Raw genomic sequence first — 22,715 nt, forward strand, 5'->3', positions numbered from 1 at the left:
GAGAGAGATTAGTCCACCTGGCAGGGTGTGGGGGGAGATTGTGAGGGACCGCAGTGGGAAAAACGATGGCTTCTTCCAATATCCCCCATGATTTTTTTTTTACTATAGTTGAAAGAAATTCTCCTTTTTTCCTCCAGAAAATGTGTTATTGAGACACCTTAGTTTTTAAGTCCTAACTAAAGGTCGATTCGAAGTATTTTTTAACTTATTTTATTTATTTTTTTTAACGTTTTTATTTATTTTTGAGACAGGGAGAGACAGAGTATGAACAGGGGAGGGTCAGAGAGAGGGAGACACAGAATCTGAAACAGGCTCCAGGCTCTGAGCTGTGAGCACAGAGCCCGACGCGGGGCTCGAACTCACAGACCGCGAGATCATGACCTGAGCTGAAGTCGGCCGCTTAGCCGAGCCACCCAGGCGCCCCTGAAGTATTTTTTTTTAACTAAGAAATAAACGAAATTGCCTAAGGGTCTTGATTCAGATTACTTAGTATAGGTGATTTTTACAAGCAGGCTAGTTTGCTGTTCAACTGTGGGCCCTAAGTTCACTTTACCCTTGATAGGTGCTTTCTGGACGTCTGTGACCAAGCTTGGTCTCCACACAAAACCCAGAATGCCTCCATGTGACTTCACACCTGAAAAATACCAGGTAAGATTCAGAATTTTAGGGAAACCCAAGAGGGTGGTTCTTCTTGAAAGGGCAAAATTGTTTCCTCAAGAAAAACCCGCCAAGGTCCTGCCTGCCGCTTAGCCAGGGCATCCTAGATATTCTACCTACAAGTCACTAGGAGCATCCGAACCCTCTTACTCTGCTCCGTGCTGCTGCATGAATGGGTGTGTGTGAGAGAGACACAGAGCAGAGACTGAGCAACCAAGTGTACGAGAAAGAGACGATCCATATGTATCACAAGGATACAGATGTAGACACACACACACAAATACATATATCACATTTGTGGTGCCACAGATTTGCTTTTTAATATATTTTTTTTTCAACGTTTATTTTATTTTTGGGACAGAGAGAGACAGAGCATGAAGGGGGGAGGGGCAGAGAGAGAGGGAGACACAGAATCGGAAACAGGCTCCAGGCTCTGAGCCATCAGCCCAGAGCCTGACGCGGGGCTCGAACTCACGGACCGCGAGATCGTGACCTGGCTGAAGTCGGACGCCCAACCGACTGCGCCACCCAGGCGCCCCAGATTTGCTTTTTAAAATGTTCTAGGGGCACATGTGGGGCTCAGTCGGTTAAGTGCTTGACTCGTGATCTCAGCTCAGGTCACGACCTCACAGTTTGTGAGTTCGAGCCCCGCATCATGCTCTCTGCTGCCAGTGCGGATCCAGCTCCAAATTCTCTGTCCACAAGCCCCTCTCTGCCCCTCTTCACTCACTCTCTCTCTCGCTCTGTCTCTCTCTCTCTCTCTCTCACACACACACACACACACACACACAGACACACACACAGACACACAAATAAATAAAAACATTTAAAAACATTTTTAAATATAATTTATTGTCAAATTGGTTTCCATACAACACCCAGTGCTCATCCCAACAGGTGCCCTCCTCAATGCCCATCACCCACTTTCCCCTCTCCCCCACCCTCCCCCCCCCAATCTACCCTTAGTTTGTTCTCAGTCCTTAAGAGTCTCTTATGGTTTGCCTCCCTCACTCTCTGTAAAAACATTTTTAAAAAGCAAAATAAAATATTGCTCTGGGAGCATCTGGGTGGCTCAGTCATTTAAGCCTCCAACTCTTGATTTCGGCTCAGGTCATGATCTCACAGTTTCATGGGTTGGATCTCCACATCAGGCTCTGCACCAACAGAGCACATCTCTCATCCTCCCCCACTCACTCTCTCTGTCTCTCTCTCAAAATAAATAAATAAACTGTAAAAATAAATAAATAACATGTTCTGATTTTGATTACCTCATATCGCACTACGCGATCTGACCTTCACGAGTCCTTCCCTCCAAACTAGGAAGTTATAATTTTGCTCTCAGACTAAGAAATATCAGGCGCTCTCATGCTCTCTCTCCCTCTGTCTATCCCCCCTCCCTTCCTCCCTCCCTTCCTTTCCATACCCTTTATTCTACATGACACTCATAGATTAGAAATTGTAGATTCAGGGGCGCCTGGGTGGCGCAGGCCGTTAAGCGTCCGACTTCAGCCAGGTCACGATCTCGCGGTCCGTGAGTTCGAGCCCCGCGTCAGGCTCTGGGCTGATGGCTCAGAGCCTGGAGCCTGTTTCCGCTTCTGTGTCTCCCTCTCTCTCTGCCCCTCCCCCGTTCATGCTCTGTCTCTCTCTGTCCCAAAAATAAATAAACGTTGAAAAAAAAAAATTAAAAAAAAAAAAAAGAAATTGTAGATTCAGCAGTCGGGACGAGCCCACGAAGAAGAGCGATATAGGAGAAAGTTTTGATAATTAAAGACATGAACACCACCAGCGCCTCCTTTGTTTATTCTCAAAAAAAAACTGCAGGGAAAAAAAAGAAAGAGAGTCAAGACATTACTGCAGACATTTACTTCCAAAGTCTTTTTATTTTATTCTACAGCTAAGAGGAATTCAAAGACAAGACTTTCCATTTAGAGGTAGAATATTTCAGCCTCCTTCTTCCATGTATGATCTAGAAAGGGATCGAAGGGACACATTAATAATGTCCTGTACTTGAGAGAAAGGACCTGGGGCAAAGAGGGAACATGGGGCAAATAGAGCCACTTGTGGGCACATCACAGCAGCCTAATGCTCGGTCAGGAGAGAGGCAAGGCACACGGCATGTGACCTGCTGTTGATCTTGTAAGAAATGTGGAGCTCTTAAGGAAAAGGGAGATCTTAAACACTGAAATCTTGCCTTTTCGCAGTCCCTCGCCTATGACCGCGTCCTGGAGGTCCACAGGCTGCATCTTCCTCCTGTCCCGACTGCATATTTTCCGAAGCCTTTGCTGCTCCACCAGGGTCACATGGAATGGCTATTTGACCATGAGGGAAACAGATACCTGGATTGCTTTTCTGGGATTGTCACCGTCAGTGTTGGTCACTGCCACCCGTGAGTGTCCTCAAATTCCAGTCTTTTTACTCCAGGAGAATATATGGAGTACAGGCTAATGCTCATGTTCGTGATCCAGAACTCTGGTTAAAAATTCTCTCTCCTTAGGCATATCCCAGTTTCTGGCTGACACTGGGATAGCTCCCTGCTATTTCCTGGGTAACAAAAAAATCTTTGCACCACACTTTCTGTTTTCTTGACAAGGCAAGGGTCATTCATTCCCAGGTAGCATGGCGTGTACCACGTGATGGGAGCATTGCTGTGTATGTGTGTGTTCGCCCTCGCTAGAAACAGCTTCCCAAAGAAAGACAACACACTGAGGAATAGGCAGAAAGAAGGGAAGGGAGGCAGTTCTCAGAGAGCCGTGGGGCAGGTGTGTGGGGTGTGGGGTGATGAAATGAGAAATCACTTCTAGCCTAAGGCTCTCCATCACCCCTGACTGATAGATGAGGCAAGAAAGCATGGTAAGAGAAAGATGGAATCAGAGCTGGAAATTTACATTAGAAACATATGGATGCGTCAATCCTAAGATTCTCCGGATCTTTGGTCATCAGTGCACCTACACAAATGTTCTCGGCAGGGTCTTCTGTGGTCCTCTTGGTTTTGATGCCATTATCTCATTTTAATGCCTATTTTTCTCTTGTCTTTCATAATCTGACCAACAAAACTCACGTGAAGCGGGAACAAGATAAAGCAGCAAGCCAAAATAAATTGAATAAGTTTGGGTCCTTCTGTCAAAAGTAGGAGCAAAGGGTCTTCTGGAGCCACTGTCGGGTGATAGGAGTGAGTTGTAATCCCAGGGTCTGGCCTCACCAGTTCCTCCCACAGCCTTCCTATTTCTGTCTCCGGGAGTCACTGGTCCCATGCGAGGTTCTAAGGAGCATGTAAAATAAAATTCTGGTGCAGTCTAAAACATATAATAAACACACATGAAGGAAGGAAAAGATAAACAAAGTAGTGAAATGTTTTACACGTTCTCATGAATAATGTTGGGCATCGTCCCCGTTAGTCCACCACTCACTGCTTTCATGACCTCTGTGCTTCTCCTGATCTCCCTCTGACCCTGAGGCTTGCCCTCTGACCCCCTGACTCAAGGGGCCCCAGCCTCTTCCCTTCACCCTCTGCTCTTCTCTCTATACCCTCTTCGTGCATTAATACTCTGCCCATAGTCTCAGCTCCACCCCTTTTCCCCATCCTGATCATTTTGTGACATTTTCAGCAGCCTCCCCCAACTCTCTCTTTCATCTTGCTCCCTCGCCAAGCTACTATAACTCTAATAAGCCCAGAGTGGGCATTAAGGCGCCCCACATTTCCTGCAGCCTCCAGGACACCCCCCCACACACACACACCCCATGATATTCCACCATCAGCTAAAATCCAACATTAGCGCCAAATCCATCAAACCCTCTACTATAATATTTCTATTTCCATATTCATGTATTCAAAGTGCACAAGTGAGCCTCCTACCATGTGAAGGAGCTGGGCGGCCACTGGCTGCATGTCTCAACTAGTCAATGAGTTTCCCCAATGTTACAGGCAAGAATGGTGAAGTCATCTTTGACTCTTCCCTGCCCAGAGGCAACCTGATACTGAGATCTAGCTTTCCCTCCACTGAAATGCCTCTCCTACTGGCCCCTACTGGTTCCCATCAAGCCCAGTCTCTAGAACCTCTCTTTCTGGTACACCTGGAAGGCTACCTTGCCCTCATGACTGGATTCACCATCACCAGTCTTACCCTTTTCAATCTACCCTCATGGGGCTCACATATATACGTTGCAAAAAAACGCTATCGTCAATTATCTGTTAACTGTAAGAGTTCATTGATTGTCTGCAATTTTCTAAAATGAGCCATATAAAACCCAGACCACAGGACAAGTTAGTTGGTAAAGAGCCCCATGAAAAAATAAATTTTAAAAACCCTGTAAACTCCATCTCCCTCCTGGGGAGAAATAGTATGTATTTGTCTAATAAAAGCACTGGCAAGTCCTGCAGTAAAGAAATCTGTTTGAACTGGTACTTCTCAAAATCACTTAATCATTATTAACCACTTCACTGATTCTTTTTTGAGAGAAAATTATTAGTAACAAACAGAACTGGTGTGTACCTTTAGCCATTGATGCCCTTTGGATCAAGTTTAAACATCCTGGCTCGTGTTTTCAAGGCATTCTTAGTCAGGTCCTACCTCTCTATGTACCCTAAGTTCTTACTATCCCTCAACGCCAACCTTCTGATCCTTCACAGGATATGGTTTCATAGTTACAAAGCATTCATCCAAAGTGACCACTATTAGGAAGCAGATATTGGAATCTCCTCTGAAGGAAGAAGGCCTGCTCTTGTATACATGTGTTTGATGTATCTGTAACTCTTTAGAAGAATAAAATGAAAAGACACCTGGGCTTAGATATAGTCCTCTTTAGTTTGGAAACTGTTCAAAGGGTATTTAATAAGAAATCCTAATCAGAAGAGAATCTATGTCCCAAACTCCCTCCTAAAATAGGACTTTCTTTTCTAAAATCTGTAAGGGATAATCATTTGGTCTCCTTTTGAACACTTCCCTTGGCGAAGACCCCATTACCTTTCAAGGCACCCATCCCATTGCCAGACAGCTCTACTGGTTACAGTTCTTCCTCACATGTGGATGAAACCAGCCTCTTGAAACTGTTTGAGAACTAGCCATAGATTCAGGGTCAATGGCTGGTGTGTGTGTGTGTGTGTGTGTGTGTGTTTTGGAGGAACGTGCCCACTGGTTGCATGGGGAACTCAGCTCTTGTGTTTATCCAGGAAGGTGAACGCAGTGGCACAAAAGCAGCTTGGACGCCTGTGGCACACAAGCGCCCTCTTTTTCCACTCTCCAACCCATGAGTTCGCAGAGAAGCTTTTGGCACTTCTTCCAGAGCCTCTAAAGGTATGATGTTCCCAGCTTAAAGGAACAGGGGTCTCATGACCCCATGAGAGCTTCCTGAGGAAGCAGGAATATGAACAGGGAATTTGGTCCATGAATCGAACATCTGAAATAGTGAGCTAACAGCCATTCTGAGAGCAATCGAGGAGAAAGCGGGAATTATGAATTGCTGGTGAAGCCAGCCAGTGTTCACTCATCACCTCCAAGCCTCTGCCTCTTCTCGAAGTTCTCCTCACTGCCACATCTCTGCAAAATCACTTAGCAGAAGCCCCAGCGCTCCTTTATGGACACTCACCTCTATGTTCCTCAAGAGTTTTCATCTCTTTGCTCCAGGGCTCCTCTACGAATTCATTTGTATGTCTCCTGTTATAGAGTGGAGCCAATTTTTTTATGTTTATTTATTGATTTTTGAGAGAGACGAAGAGAGCACTAGGAAGGGAGGGACAGAGAGAGAGGGAGAGAGAGAATCCCTAGCAGGCTCTGGGCTATCAGCGCAGAGCCCGACATGGGGCTAGATCTCACGAACCACGAGATCGTGACCTGAGCCGAAATCAAGAGTAAGACACTTAACCAACTGAGCCACACAGGCGCCCCCAAAGTGGAGCCATTTTTTGACAAAATTAATATCCTGTTCAGTTCATTTGCTCTAAGATGCACTTAGACATTTTTTTGCTAAACGAGATGTTTTTCTGCATCAGAAATGACTGGTTTTTAACTGAATTGAGATGTTAAAATGTCGGCCAAGATTTGCACTTCAGGATTCAATAAGTTAGTATATATATAAGGATATACATAGTACCTGTAGATATATATAATATAGATGTATAGCATGTAAATATAGTACTATATATAATATATGTATAGTGCCCAGTACCTGGTATTGGCTTTTCTTACTATAGCTTCTCTATCTACTTTACCCTCTGCAAGACATGAAGAAATCTGGGCTAGAGGCAACCTTAGTCTAGCCCAGTCATGCTCACAGAGGCGCAGAAGCAGGGACATCGGCAAGGACACAAGCTCATGCTTCCCAGGCCCCGAGCCCAGAGGACCCAGTTCCCTTCAGTTCTCCCCTTTCTCTTAGCCAAGAGGAGCTGCGTGTTTTGTGTGTTCGCTTGTTTTCTCAACATTCACACACACCAAACAGACAAGCAGAGACATCCTCTGAGGCTACAGGACCAGGGAGCCTGCCTTGTGCAAGCCTTCAGAACCCTGTCGGATGGTTGTGGTTCAGGAGCTAAGCAACCCGGTCCTCAGATCCACTCACCCACTAACCACTACATACCCTTCAGCAGGTCTCCCCATCTTGGCATTTTGTAGAGCATTGAATAAAGCCAGTGAAAGTCGAGAAGTTTCACAACTGGGACAATCCTTAGCCAGTTTTGTATCTCTAGCACTTAGCAGCTGCTCACTGAAAAGCTGTAGAATTAATATAGTACTTGAGTGATAGAGCTGCTTTTCTGAAAGGAACCCTCCTTCCTAATTAGAGGCTGGGACACAGTCTTAGCAATTTTGCATGAATTGGGGAAGAAGGACATAAATTAATGTATGAGGCCTTGTGTCTTCTGTTTCCCTCCAGGTCATTTTCTTTGTGAACAGTGGCTCCGAAGCCAATGACCTAGCCATGCTGATGGCCAGAGCACACACAAATCGCACAGACCTTATTTCTTTCAGGTAATCACACCTTGGAATATTCAACTTTGATAACATTGACTTACCCCAATACTAAATGTGCATCTTTAAAATATAGCATGGGGAAGGCGGAGGGGCGCTTTCCCGGGAGTATCATTCTGATTTTAGAGCAGTATCAGTGAAATGAATTTTATGACTGGATAACCTCATCTAAACTCGCCTCATTCAAGGTAGGGGTCCCTGACTGGGGTAAAAAACAGCTTGGAGTACTACTTATGTCATAGATCCTCTGATAAAATTAAATAGATGGTCATTTGACAGTTTTTGGACTCTGAAGGTGTGGTATTGACCACGATATATGCCAAGTGGTGAATAACTGGTCTATATGCGTAGATGCTCACGGCTCTACCATATGACAGTGGACACATTTTCATCTCTGCTTATGATCAGGAACCCTCTACTTACTTCCTAGTGCCAGTGGCACCAAATTTTCACCTCTTCTCCTCCCTAAGTTCAAGGATACATATTGAACCTGTATATTTCTACTTCTCTGGGTGACTTTTGAAAATTGACAACGTAACAGATTAATTATAAACCCTTGGTAGCTATATTAGCATTAAAAACAATAGAAAACTTAGCATTTTGTTTGCAGTTTCTTCCTTTGGGTAATTTTATATAGCACCTTTTTTAATGTATTTATTTTTGAGACAGAGAGAGAGCATGAGATGGGGAGCGGCAGAGAGGGAGACAGAGGATCTGAAGTGGGCTTTGTACTGACAGCGGACAACTGATGTGGGGCTCAAACTCACAAACCATAAGATCACGTACTGAGCCAATGTCTGATGCTTAACTACCTGAGCCACCCAGGTGCCCCTGTATAGCACTTTCAAGCATTATCTTTTAATAAGGTTTATGTCGGAGGGTGACTTATAGTAAAAGTACATGGAATGAAGAGATAGTCCCATTCTTTTACCTGTCTGGCCATAGATTCTGTCTCATTTCCAAGGAAGATCTGATGACCACAGCACATCCAATACTACACATTCCATATAATATGCCCCACAGTAACTATAGGCATAAGGAAACATTTACTGTCAAAGAAATATGGCAATAAAAAATGTGACTGATGTTTTACCCAAATAAACCTCCCAGAATATACATGTCCAGATAAGTATTGATCTATTCAAAGTGGACATGTGTTGCTAGGGTTCAACACACAGTTGTGTCTCCTCTTTCAAGATAGATGACCATCCTTTTGAATAGTCTTAATAATCCTAAGTCCTCATTTAAGGGTGATTTTGATTTGAGAATTATCAAAACCCATTTGAAGCCAAGACGGGTGATCAGAATGATTTATACTAACTGTGGTAGTTTCAGGTTCAAAAAGAAACAAAACCCATGTTGTTGCTTTTTTTATACACCAGGTAAAGTGGCTCATGAGGCATTTGCACAACAGCGACATCACAGAACAAATATTTGGTTTCTCAAGGCGACTGCCTAAAAGAATAATACTCATTGAATATAATTCCGGACGTGTTGCTAAAAGATGAGTCTCTTTGCTTAAGAGTGACTAAGTAGGGCAGGTGCCAAGGTCAGAGTTCTTGCCCAGATACTCTCCAGATCTTCCTGTCACAATTTCATGTCTATGACACCATCAGAAAAGACAAATAAGTAAATTCTCCTGGCATAGGCTCAGAAGGTTTCTTATAAATCATTGGAGTTACACATTAATGGTGTTCTATGTTGTCTCCATAGGCTTCACGGATCTTCTCTTTTGTCCTACGCAATAGTCCACAGGCCAGCAATCAAAGAAAACTGAACCTGACCCCATCTTCTCACTGTTTCTTCTCTGCAGAGGTGGCTACCATGGGTGCAGCCCATACACACTTGGCTTGACAAACGTAGGGCCCTTCAGGATGGAGCTCCCCAGTGGGCTGGGCTGTCAATCAGTGAGTTTTGAGATTTTGGTCTGGTTTCTCTAAAGTCTGCTCTGCACGTGGTATGACCGATCCGATTTTCCCAGTATCAGGATCAGAAACGCATATGAAGAATATCATTCATCAGGGGCCAAATTTTACTTACTTGAACCAAAGCCCCCTTGGAGGAAACCTTTAGTAGAAAGGCCTTCAGACTCTGAGCAATTAATTATAGGGATTTTTACAATTCGTTTTGCTTGAAAATAAAATCAGGTAAACCGCAAATGAATGCATTGAGATTAGTTCTCAGAGCCTCGGATGCATAAGATTTCTACAGAGCCATCCTTGTACTCACCTTTTGTTCTCACTTGCTGTACCCACCTGAACATCAAATCAGATACCTAATTATTCCTATTCTTTCAGATGCCCTTACCCATATAACTCTTGAGCAAGTTGTTTCCAGGCTGGCACTGAAGTCAATTTCCTTTGTAAAGTGCCCACATAACTGGTTTCTAAGAAAAAATTATCTTTTCAAACCAAAGCATTAGGTTTTTGTCCTAAGTGGGAGAGGAGTATGGGAGGAATCTCAATATCAAATTAAGAAGCCCTCCTATCCTGACTGGTATCGTATGTGTCTTGTCCTCACAGTTTTGCCAAATGCCTTCTTTTGTCATTTGCAGACAATGTGCCCAGATGTTTTCCGGGGCCCCTGGGGAGGAAGCCACTGTCGAGATTCTCCAGTGCAAACAATTAGAAAATGCAGCTGTGCACCAGGTTCAACTGGGCAGGGAGGGGGGTGCAGGGTGGCCGGGAGGGTGGGTAACGAAACTGAGAAAGGCCGAACCGTTACTCGGTGAACAGATTTGAACCAATGGAAAAGGGAAGAGCCAAAGGAAACAAAACTGGAAAGCAAGGCCTCGTAGCGTCAACATGCATCATGCTTACTACCGCTGTGCTCTCTGGCTGTGAGGGGAGCATCTCTGGCCATCAGAGCCAAGCTAAACAAACTCCCACTTGATACTTCATTAAAGGAGTTCCGTCAGCTCTGTTAGCAATAGCTCTGCTATCAGCTTGAAAAGAGAACAAGGTTGGTGGGATTGTTTACCAATTCCCAACAGAGGAGGGGGAGAGGGAAAAGAATACTTTCAGCCGTTTCAAAACTCCGGTCATGAAGTTCCCCCAAGGGACTCAGAATGCCAGCCAAAATGAGGACATCTGTCAAAACTTAAGGCCATTGCCAAAGTCTGTAGACATCTCTGGCAAATGTTTTAAAGGCATCCTCAAAAGGAGAGTTCCCATTTACCAACCGCATTTATATTTGCATTCTCTACCTATTCTTACCAGAGGGGAGGGATGGAAGCAGCAATTCTCTGCTAATCAGCAGTCTCCCCTGTGCTTGTCGGCACAGTTCAGGACCTCCGAATAGCTGCTTCTAAGTAGTGCTGAAAGAAAGAGCTCAATGCTTCTGCCCAAGACGCTTAATGGAACAGTTTTGAGTCACTCGGGTTGAAAAAATGCAAATGGAAGTCTTAGAAATCAGCTTTGAAAGGAAGAAAGAAGATTCACAGTCACCTTAAAATTCAGATAGGATAATGGCAAAATGGAGACAGGAGGATAAAAGAATGAACATTGAAATAGGATGCCGTGGTCACAGAACTTAAAACTCTAAGGGAATTTAAAGCTATATTAAAAAAAAAAAAAACCCTCCCCTCTCCACTTTAAAAAATCGGGAAACCAAGGTCCACACCTGAGAAGCAGCAGAGCTAGGACTTGACCCCAAGCCTTCTGACTCCAAACCACTGCTCCCTACCTATGGCCACCCTTGTTCACACTGGCTTGCCAGCAGGATGAACCTGCTTAAAATAATTAAAATAATATAATTTTAAAATAATTAAAATAATTATTAAAATTATTAGTAATTTTAATAATTCCTTAAAATAATAATTCCTGTTCTGGCCAGGATTGAGGGGACCCACGAAGTCAGGAGACCTGGATTCCACTCCCAGCCCCAGCTGGTTCAGCTGCAAGCAAAGGCTCCATCTGTCACCTCGGCTTTCTCATTTGTAAGATACAGATGGCAGCAGCTGCCCCCAACCCCTCATTACAAGGCTTCATGAGATCAAGAGAGGAGAGTTTTGGGTACAGAAAGGCAGATAATAGCAATACCAAGGGTACCTGTAGAGCCGGACCCACATATCCTACCTGGATGGCATTGAGAACTAAACTCGGTTTCATGCACCTCATCGACCTCAATCTGACCACAACGTGGGCAGCAGAGAGCCTAGCAAGCAGAAGCACTCAAGAGCTGGCCATCTCCTTCCCTCCCTACTCTGTGTCCCTGCCTTTCTCCATCCTCTCTGCCTCCTCCCTCTTCGAGGCTTTCTCTGCTTAGGCCAATTTGAAAATACTAGAATCCCATGGTCATCTCTCCAGTGGCCTCTGGAGGCTTAATGATAGTGACAGACATACCCATCTGCTCCTCTGAACTGTTGTCTTTGGCGTATCTGAAGTCAGCTGTTTTCTTAATTCACATCCTCAAGAGGCACAACTGAAATATGTATTCAAACAGAATTGCAATACAAAAAGAGACTTCACACTCCTCCAGGGCTTTGGGGAACTGCGTAGTGTTGGTCTTTGTTGCAAAAAGATGTAGTCACATGTTTGCAAATGCAACCCAGCTCGTAAAGTACTTTGAGTGTAGAAGATTCCGGTTCTCCGTTCCTCTTAGGGTGCGGTGCGTTCACTGGGCGCTTACAGGTACCAATCTTGGTGGAAGTTCTTTCAGTTCAGGATTAGGTCATCATTGCCCACATGGGCATAAGCAGGAGGCCAGGTTGTGAAGCTGATATAGATGTTTCTGTGGTAGATTACATCACCTTCCTCTATCCTTTTGCCAGGATTTTGTCTTGCCAAGTGTTCATTCCGGGCCCTGAATTTAGGACGGAAGCTGTGATGACATCCACCTCCCAAAGCCCACTGCCCCACAATGCCCCAGACCTCGTCCTCGTCATGTCATTGTTCTTCACCTTTTGCAAGATGAGCTTCCTTTTCCTGACACATTGTTCTTCCTTGGCTCTTCACTCTATTTAACTGTTTCTATACCACCAGCTAAAATAAAAACTCTCCATCTCCACTCAGTTGTTTGAATGGTATATGGGGAACATCCACTCGTTACACCCTCGTTGTCATGGTGATGCCACCGCACCATGTCTCTCTCCAGAGGCAGCCTGACCTGGAGTTACATCAATGAGCTCAGGAAGTAAATGTGAAATGAAGTAAACAGCTGATTACAGGAGGTGACCCCTCTCATCACTGAACTCGTGGGCAAGCGGGGGACAAATCACGAAAGGTCTATCACAGGTTCACGCAAAGCCTGCTCTCAGTTTGGTTTTGGCCAGATGTCAGCCATCGGGGTTGACTTTGCTCCACGCTCCCCCCTCTCTCCTTACAGATGGGCATGCTAAATTTCCAAATTATTTCTTTTCATATGTGATCCATCCTTTAGAGTCATCCCAGGCTCTCTGCCTTTCTTAATAAAAACTAAAAAATGGACTCTCTACAGGCGTGGGTTTACTTGTCTAGTATATCCTCTCCTCAAGCAACATAAGCGATGCTAAAAATATGCTTTCTGGATTTGGTGTCCTTTTCCTTCCTTCTTTCTTCACACTTCCAGCCCCTAATTCCAACTAACCTAGCCACGCGAGTTTTCCCAAACATCACATGTACCTTAAATCATGTTTGGAGCCAGGTAGTGTTTTTTCCAGTTTTAAATGAAAAGCTGAAGTATAAAATATATTTATGCTTCAGTTTTGATGACGATGACGGATATTTTCTGTCCCTAATCTCTCCACTTCAGGAGACAGGTCTGTATCCATGCGTCTAAGCAAGGGCTAGGAGGGTAGGTGGTGACTCACCTCTCAAATTGCTCTCATGGTTACTGGGCCCAGGGCGTCCGTCACATCCACATCTCCCTCTGTGCTTCTCCTGCTGTTCAAGGATACGAGTTTAAGTTCAGAAACTGTGTGGTGCCATTTAGAATCAAATTAGAGGTGTGGGTAAAAATTCTGAAGTTTCAGTCACATATGGATGCCGTAGATCTGGGACCCTTAGTATTCCAGAGAAGGCTTCCTCTCCTTTGCTACCATGGATGGAATTGATCCGGCTCCAGTGCATTCCTCTTTAGACTGAATTCTCCTCTTCTGTAACCATATTTATTATCTCAAAAGATTGAGACGCTTTGTAGCTTTAAAATTGTACATCAGATTAAGTGGCAATAAAAGGTAAATAGAGTTATTATCAAATAGATTAAATCCACTCCCCAATTACATCCGAATTAAATCTACCCTGTTGAGAACATGGTATCCTTAGGTGAAACAGCTGTGTATATCAGACTCAATGACACTTTGGGTCATTTTTCCCCCAGATGGACATGACTGAAGTGGTTCATTTATGCCTTACAACTATCCTCGTCTCTCTGCTCAAACCAAAGTACAGGTTGTTCTGAAAGAAAGTTCACCCTTCAGAAATTTATACCCTCATATCCTGTTTACTGTATTGTAAAGATTCTAGTCAATTTACTCATCGGATATTCTTTTTTTCTGTGCTCTTCCCATTCTTCTGAATGTCATTCTTACGTCTTCAAATGCTGTTTTGCTCGTTTGTTTGTTTGTTTGTGGTTTTTATTGTTCTTCGCAGACTGCTGCCAAGCAAGAGACCAGTATCTTGAACAGTTCAAAGATACTCTGAACACTTCTGTGGCCAAATCAATTGCTGGATTTTTTGCAGAGCCAATTCAAGTGGGTATATTGACCTTAGACGCTAATTGGGCTTAAATTATCAGAGAATTTTAATTCGTACATTCATACATTCTAGAGAATTCCAAAATATTTAAATGACCATTGCCGTGTCTCTCTCCAAATTCAATTCATTCTCTCAGTCCCCTTGAAAGAGAAGGGCCCTGATTTTCAACTGACCTTCAAAAACTGTCTCCTGCATTGCCCGGCTGAAAAGATAGATGAAACTATTGAATTCCTAAAATTCTAAACAAAGGGAAACCCCACCAATGTTTAGTTGCTTTAATACCCACACTGCCCTGGGGTGATTTTCTTCAGTGTTACCAAATCCCCTTAATCTACCTTGTTTCTAATCTCAGAAGAGAATAAACATTTGCATCCTTTTCCCAAAAGGCTTGGCATAAGAGTAATGGCCCCTCTCTTCACACATTGTTGGAACAGTTCTAAAGACCATTTTAAAAATTGCTAGTATTACTAATGCTAATGATGATAATGACCTTTCTTTCTTTCTTTCTTCCTTTCTTTCCTTCTTTAACTCTTTTCAAAGGGCTATGCTGTTGTTATAGGACTCCTTGGTTTGGTCTTTTGCAGGGGGTGAATGGAGTTGTTCAGTACCCAAAGGGGTTTCTAAAGGAAGCCTTCAAGTTGGTGCGAGAGCGGGAAGGCGTGTGCATCGCGGATGAGGTGAGTGGCTGTGCAATAAGTGTGGTGTAGGGCAGCCAGGACAGGAAACGCATAGGGAGAAAACCTTTTAAACCTTCCTCTGCAACCCAAGATAATGAAGCTTTTGCTAATTGGTTGGTTAATAGATTAACAAGTATAGAACTTTAACAAGCACAGAACTTAAATATCCAAAATGAAGTCTATCAAATAAGTGGCTAACAGGCACAGCTGATGCTGTCATCACAGGTGACATGCTATCAGTCAACACACTTTTTAAATTCCCATTACAGATTGCATCAGGGACAGTTCAAAACCCACATAGAGAACTTCACCTCATCACCAAGTTTTCAACTTCGATTTGCCAAAATAGTATAAACCAGCCTAACAGCATTCATCTTAATAACAAAACTTGTGCAGCACTGGGGATCCAAAAATCCAAAAACCTAGTAAACAGTTTCTGGTAACTAAAAGCTCAGACCCAGATTAAGTGCTGTGTCCATGTTTGTACAAAGATGGTGAAGATGATGGCCGGCAATGATGATACTTAAGAAGAAGCGGAGGAAAGGGAAAAGATCAGAGTCAGAAAAGCCAGCATTACTTGAAACGTTTCAAATGATTTTCAATCTGTTTCCATCAGGTGCAGACGGGATTTGGAAGGCTGGGCTCTCACTTCTGGGGCTTCCAAACCCACGACATCCTGCCGGATATTGTCACCATGGCTAAAGGGATTGGAAATGGCTTTCCCATGGCAGCAGTTGTGACAACTCCAGGTAGAGCCTATGGGCAGGCTGCATTTGCTTCTGGGTTTCCTGTAACCGTGACGGCAGAAAACACGGGGTTGGGAATTTCTGTGGGTTGAAGACAGCGATGGGAACTACACATGCATTTCCCTAGCAATGATCATGAGAAACAGCCTGTCAGACTGTGGAAGAGATGGAAGAATGCCAGCCCTTTGTGCTCTTGCTGTAGGGAAGATGAATTCTCCTACCCCCACAATGAAGCACAAGGTTCTCACACACTGACAAGGTATCGGCAACCGTACCACAAAAACAAATCCCACACAAGAGATCCTTTTTAACCAACCTGGAGCTAACTGTGAAATTTCCAGAGGAGTCTTATTCTGAAGGAGACTCTTACTTGGCCTAACTACGCCAATATGTTATAAACACAAGGTCCAGAGTGACAGGTTTCTGTTTACGTCTCATCAACAAAACAGACAAATGCAGTACGATCTCACTTAGCCAGAATATTCTATAAAGCGAACATAAGAATGAGCCATATTTTCAGTGTTGGTGAGGTTTTACAGAAAATGGTTTTTATGAATTGTTTATTGTTAAAGATCTTTAAATTGTTCCGTTTTTCCACCAGTAGTATCCGCTTCAGCGATACTAAAGGATAATTAAGTACCCTGTGATATCTCGCTGTTTTATTGAATGAATAAAGGTATGATGCTGAGTCCAAGTTGGTATGCTCGCTGCCTGATAAACCAATCATTTGAGTGGCCAGATGTTGGGGTCAGAAAAACCAACAAACTGAGAGGATGGTGGCTTATCATCCTAAAGAAACTTCTCCCCTCGGGTCAATGTTCAAACTTCTTGTTTGTTAGCAAAAGGGGAAGACAAAGGTGACTGATGCCTATAGACATCTGAAGAGGTCTTATAACTCTTTGTCTTTGGTCATTTTATCTTTGCCTACAGGAATCATGCCATTCCTGTAAATCTTGAACATAGCATAGTCATTTCTGTCTGCACTTCCTTATCTCCTCAAGTGATGTAGGTTTCCAGTGAAAAAACAAAAAAGGAGTCTTTGCAAATCTCAGCTATAAGCAAAATTCCTTCTATGATTAACATGCCTACTGGCAGCGTGAAGCAGAAATTTCTAAGATACAGGTTACAGCAGCAAGGGGAATAGAAACAACATGGAGTCAGACATGCTAAGTTTCTCCCTGTTCTAGGTACTAAAATGTGGATGCAGAAAGGGAAATGTAATGACCCAAATATATGCTCACCCTGAAACAATCCAGGAATTATGTTACTGAAACCTCGATGCGAGGTTTTTTAAAGATTGAAACCAAGAGTATAATACAGAAAAGAGGGTTACCAAGTGAAGGTCCCATGTAAATTCCCATAAATCAAGTGTTAAAGTACTTTTGAATTCACACAACACATTAAAGATTTTGTTATCACACTTCTAATTCAGTAAATAAGCAATTTTTCCTTATCCACAGAGTAAGTGGATTGGTCATCTGGGGCTACCATAACAAAACACCACACGCTGAGGGAATTAAACAGCAGATATTTATTTTCTCACAGTTATGGAAGCTCAAGTCCAAGATTAAGGTGCCAGCAAAGTTGGCTTCTGGTGAAATCTCTCTTGCAGATGGCCAACTTCTTGCTGTGTACTTGCAAGTCCTTTTCCTCAGAGAGAGAGAGAACATGAGAGAGAGAGAGAGCACTCTGGTGTCACTTTTTCTTCTTAGAAAGACGCCAGTATTATGAGGGCCCCACCCTTATGATTTCATTTAACCTTGATTACTTCCCTAAAGGCCCTATCTCCAAATACATTCACAATGGGAGTAGGGCTTTCACATAGGAAGAGGAGTCGGGGGGAGGGGGGGGGGCAAGGACACACACATAATTCCATTCATAACATCCACTATATGGTGAACGAAGAATGAATTGGATTCGATGCCATGAAACATATTATTAACATGACATGATAGTAAATATAATTCACGTGATGTGGTGGGAGATTATAGATAGGAATGTGTCACTCTTTGTCCACTTTTCATTCTCCCCCTCTAGAGATAGCCAAGTCTCTGGCTAAATGCATGTATCATTTCAACACCTTTGGAGGGAGCCCCATGGCCTGTGCCATTGGATCAGCCGTGCTTGAGGTATGTTCCAGCAGCCACGTCATTCCTCTCATTTCACAAAATGACTACTTCAGCACCAGAGACACATTATCCAAACTCTATGACATCCCATTATTAACGTGAAGAGTTCATTAACACTCCACAAATTTAGATTTCCAGTTTTTATTCTGCCCCTTCACCCCCTTTTTAAGATCTATTTGGGATGCTTGAAGTATTAGATACAAACTAATACATAATACATCTCACACGCCTAGGAAATATACGAAAAGCTAGCTAGCTGGTAACACTGACATTTCCTTTTTATATTTCTGGTATTTGATGGATAGTTACCAACTGCCATCTTTGACTTCAGGTTAATTTTGGTCCTTTCCTTTATATATTCTTCCTTCCTTTTTTTGTACAGTTATCAGCTGAAAGACTAACAAGAAACTGAGTTTTATGGGACAAACTACATAATTTAGCTGTTGTTCAGCCCTACTCCATTGATTTTCCCTGGTATCTTATCTGTTAAGTGCCCTTGCTGATATGCACAACAGCACTTGTTTAAGAAAGTGTCAGGTATTACTGGAAGAATGTCCAAGAAATGGGTAACAATAGTTGTTTGTGGGTAGAGAAATTTGGTGGCTGGGGGACAGGGGTCAATGAGAATTATTCTACTGATTTTTTTAAATTTTTTTAATGTTTATTTTTCAGAGAGAGACAGAGAGACAAGTGCAAGTGGGGAAGGGGCAGAGAGACAGAGAGGGAGACACAGAATCTAAAACAGGCTCCAGGCTCTGAGCAGTCAGCACAGAGCCGGACATGGGGCTCGAACTCATGGACCGTGAGATCATGACCTGAGCCGAAGTCGGCCGCTTAACCGACTGAGCCACCCAGGCGCCCCTCTACTGATTTTTGAACTAGGCACATGATTCACCTATTCAAAAAATTTTTAAGTATTTTTATTTTGTTTAAGTATTTTTAAATAAAAATAAGTAAGTAAAAGCTTCCCTTGTTAATTAAAAATTATCTTCAAATATGATAAAATCACAAAATGAAAAAGTGCAGTCAGGAATGTGTCATTGACTTCGTTTTGTAGACATTGCCAACTTTTTAAAAGTGTTGTGTCACCTTGACCAGGTAGAGAGAGTATAGGTGAACAAATAGGTTAAAAACATCGAGAGTCATGGATTCATGCAATTATTATCAGCTAAATCTAGATGTAGTATATTGTGGGTAGTCAAGAATCATGGTCTGCCATGAGTGGAAGTAGGTGAAAATATTTTTATATCTTCAGGGCCCTCACAGAGCTCCCCTCAGCTCACGAGGCCTAGGCCCTGTGGCAGGACAATTGGGTAATGACAGCCTGTGTCTGACTGAGGGCTGACGAAGCAAAGGTCAGTAAACTCCCAGTGGGGCAAGAACCTGTGACATATCTTTCCTCAGAGAGTTTGTCTTCTTAATCACTGTATCCCAGTTCTCAGCGAAGCCTGGCAATAATGAGCCTCAGGATTATGGAATCTGTGTTATACACTGCATTGAGAAATGTCTTTTATCTTTCCTAAATTTATAAAATTAAAAAAAAATCGTTTAATTGAGAGAGTGCAAGAAGAACTCAAAGTGACAGGGAGAGAAAGAGAGAGAGACAAAAACAGAGAGAGAGAATCTTAAGCAGGCTCCACACTCAGTGTAAAGCCCAATGTGGGACTTGATCCCATGACCCCAGAACTTTGACCTGAGCCGAAATCAAGAGTCAGACCCTCAAGACTGAGCCACCCAGGCACCCCTATTCTTTCGTAAGTTTTTAACCACCCCTGAAGATGAGAAGGGTTTGGGGAAAGTATTCCCCATACCAAGACTCTTTTGCACCTTACAGCAAATCTTTTTGTAGTACATGGCATGGTCACACTAGACTTTGGGTTCCATTTGTGTGGTCAAGTTTCCATAAAGAAAGTCATGCACATCTACTGTTCTGTGTTTCTCAGTCAATTTAAAACTTTTTTTTTTTTTTAATGCAAGGCCACTTGGGACTTTTCTCTAAACAGGTGATTAAAGAAGAAAATCTACAGGAAAACAGTCAAGAAGTTGGCACCTACATGCTACAGAAGCTTGCTGAGCTGCGGGATGAATTTGAGATTGTCGGAGATGTCCGAGGCAAAGGCCTCATGATAGGAATAGAAATGGTGAAGGATAAGGTAGGTTTTGATCTTCTGTGCTCTCTGTGACTTCTTGGGGACAGCAAGAGTTAAAGTCGGAAGCATGGTCACTACAAGGTCACTTCATTCATTCTCAGGGAGAGAACACACAAGGCCAGGGACGCTCAGCAAAGCCCATCAGAGATAAGTAGGGAGTACAATATGCTAGCACGTCATCAACAGTTCTAGGGGAGTGAGGGAGGGCATTTGGAACAGGGAGCTGATATTTTTCCTGCCAGAGTAGGCAGAGAGCATTGGTGATGACTGAATATTTAGAATTAGACATATGGGGAAGGGAGGAAGCTATCTGGGGAGGGGCAGGTGACCCGGAGAGTTCATGGAAGTAAAGGAGAAGGCCAGGAGTAGGTTGTGGTGCTGGTTTGGGGTGAGGATGTTAAGGATCTATAAGGTTTTGTGTTTGTCTGTTTGTGAATATTTTTCAATCTCCCAAGTAACCAGGCAGGGTGTGACTTTCCGATGACATTCCCACTGTGACCTCAAACTCAATATAGCAACAACTGTACTTAGCATTTTCCCCAAAACCAGTTATTCCTCCAAGTTCACTGTTTCTGTTTCTCACCCTCCACTCTTCTCCCAGTTCTCTAGCCTCCATGCCAGAAAATAGCCTGGGACTCCTTCTCTCCCTTGTTTCTAGTGCCAAGTCCTGTTGATCCTTTCTTGACCATGTTTCTCAAATACTTCCCTGTGTCTCCGTTGCTTCCCCTACAACCCAAGTCCCTCCCCTCCATAAACACAAAGTCTAGACCCACTGAGGCAAGCAACAGGGAAAGAATCTTAGCACCAAGCTGAAGAGTCAGACTAACCCCTTTTCTAGCCTTCTCCTAAGTGGCTTCTTGCTATTTGGTCTTAACACAGCATCCTAGTTTAGGATGGTTGATGCTCAATTATTTTAGGGCTTACACCAGACCATGGATATAAGACTCTTCCATTAATGCCACACAGTGGGGCCAATACAAAGCTGGAATGTTTAAACAAGATTTTAAAACTAAGGGAAGACAACAGCAAAAAGAGAGTAAAATGAGACTCGGCCCTCTGGCTCCCAGGTCACAGCATCCTTATCTTCACTTGTGTCCCAGTCAAGGTCTGTGTTAAGGCTCAGGGGAATCCATCCCAGGCCCCAACCCAGGACTCCGCTCAAAGCTATCTATGCTCCAAAGTCCAGACTCCACAGAGGAAAACCCAACAAGAGGGGAAGGGTTCTTCTCTTTCCCACTGTTCCAAATCTAGCTTCTGTGTGCTCAGAGACTCATGAACAAAAAAGTTCATCAGGACTTCACTTGTCATTGTAAAACATAGGAATCCTCCTAAATGGCCATTGATACAGTCCAAGCTAAATTATGGTACATCCATCCCACAATAGTGATATATGTGTGACATGGAAAAATGTGCAAACTCTATTATGGAAAGAATAAAATAGGCTATACAATACTATCTGTTGAATGAGTTATTTTTCTCTTCCTCTGCCACTTGGTAGTTTTAAGCATGGACTCTGAAGGCAGACCACCCAGATTTACATCCCAGCTAGTCCATTCCTTAGTTCCATTCAACGCCTGCTCAATGCCATTCACTTCCCTACATCCAACATCACCCAAACTGTTCTCCGAGCATGGACTGCAAGACTCTCCTCTCTATATCTACCTATGGAAATCTTAGCCTTATTCAAGATCCAGTTCTTCATCACACCTCTTCCCTAACGCTTGCCTTTGATTCTCCCCTAGACAGGGGCTCCAGGCCTCAGAGAATCCCTGTAGCATCCACTGCCTAAAAATCTCATTTGAAAAGATCTTTCAAACCATGTATTTGTTGATTTGGTTTTCATGTAGAAATACCTTCTTTTCCTAAGTTATACACTTTTGAGTCCAGGAATCATGTGGATGATAAGTATTTTCAAAGTGTTTATTGAGTGAGTTCTGGTCCTGCAACACTTCAGACTATATTCATGTAATTAAGTAGCTCAGAACTTGCCTTAACACTGTCCACTGTTCACCAAAACTAAAACCCCATTTCCTGTTGGTGAGGACATAAATTAGTAGAGCCCTTTAGACAGAAATTTGTGTCAATCAGCATTATAAATATATATATATATATATATACATATATATATATATAATATGTATATACACATATATATAATACACACACACACACACACACACACACACATATATATATATATATATATACACACACACACACACACACAAGTTAGCCAACATACAATGTAGTCTTGGCTTCAGGAGTAGATTTCCATGATTCATCACTTACATACATCACCCAGTACTCATCCCAAGAAGTGCCTTCCTCAATGCTCATCACCCATTTTCTCCAACCCTCCAACCTCCTCCCCCACCACATCAACCTTCAGTTTGTTCTCTGTATTTAAGAGTCTTTTATGGTTTGCCTCCCTCCCTGTTTGTTACTTACCTTTCCTTCTGTTCCCTTATAGTCTTCTGTTAAGACTTTCTCAAATTCCACATATGAGTGAATCATATGATATCTGTCTTTCTCTGAATGACTTATTTCACTTAGTATAATACCCTCCAGTTCCACCCATGTTGTTGCAAATGACAAGATTTCACTCTTTTTCACTGCCAGTAGTGTTCCATTTATACATTTACCACCTCTTCTTTATCCATTCATCAGTTGATGGATATTTGGGCTCTTCCCATAATTTGGCTATTGTTGATAGCGCTGCTATA

At 43.0% G+C, this 22,715-nt stretch overlaps 1 protein-coding gene across 3 annotated transcripts in view; it reads left to right on the forward strand.

Annotated features, from left to right (window-relative positions):
• The window catches only part of AGXT2 (alanine--glyoxylate aminotransferase 2), a 42,002-nt gene that overhangs the window by 2,215 nt on the left and 17,072 nt on the right, over window positions 1-22,715 (forward strand). For 2 of the 3 annotated variants that reach the window (XM_045440474.1, XM_045440485.1), the window contains exons 2-12: window positions 563-648; window positions 2,859-3,043; window positions 5,825-5,948; window positions 7,522-7,616; window positions 9,430-9,523; window positions 10,171-10,264; window positions 14,186-14,286; window positions 14,875-14,967; window positions 15,584-15,716; window positions 17,751-17,842; window positions 19,846-19,995. In XM_045440474.1, the coding sequence (XP_045296430.1) occupies window positions 563-648; window positions 2,859-3,043; window positions 5,825-5,948; window positions 7,522-7,616; window positions 9,430-9,523; window positions 10,171-10,264; window positions 14,186-14,286; window positions 14,875-14,967; window positions 15,584-15,716; window positions 17,751-17,842; window positions 19,846-19,995 (1,247 nt within the window). The remainder of the gene's footprint in view (window positions 1-562; window positions 649-2,858; window positions 3,044-5,824; window positions 5,949-7,521; window positions 7,617-9,429; window positions 9,524-10,170; window positions 10,265-14,185; window positions 14,287-14,874; window positions 14,968-15,583; window positions 15,717-17,750; window positions 17,843-19,845; window positions 19,996-22,715) is intronic. The other variant, XM_045440494.1, reaches the window with a different exon arrangement.

The sequence above is a fragment of the Leopardus geoffroyi genome, chromosome A1 (assembly GCF_018350155.1).
Source record: "Leopardus geoffroyi isolate Oge1 chromosome A1, O.geoffroyi_Oge1_pat1.0, whole genome shotgun sequence".
Classification (NCBI taxonomy): domain Eukaryota; kingdom Metazoa; phylum Chordata; class Mammalia; order Carnivora; family Felidae; genus Leopardus; species Leopardus geoffroyi.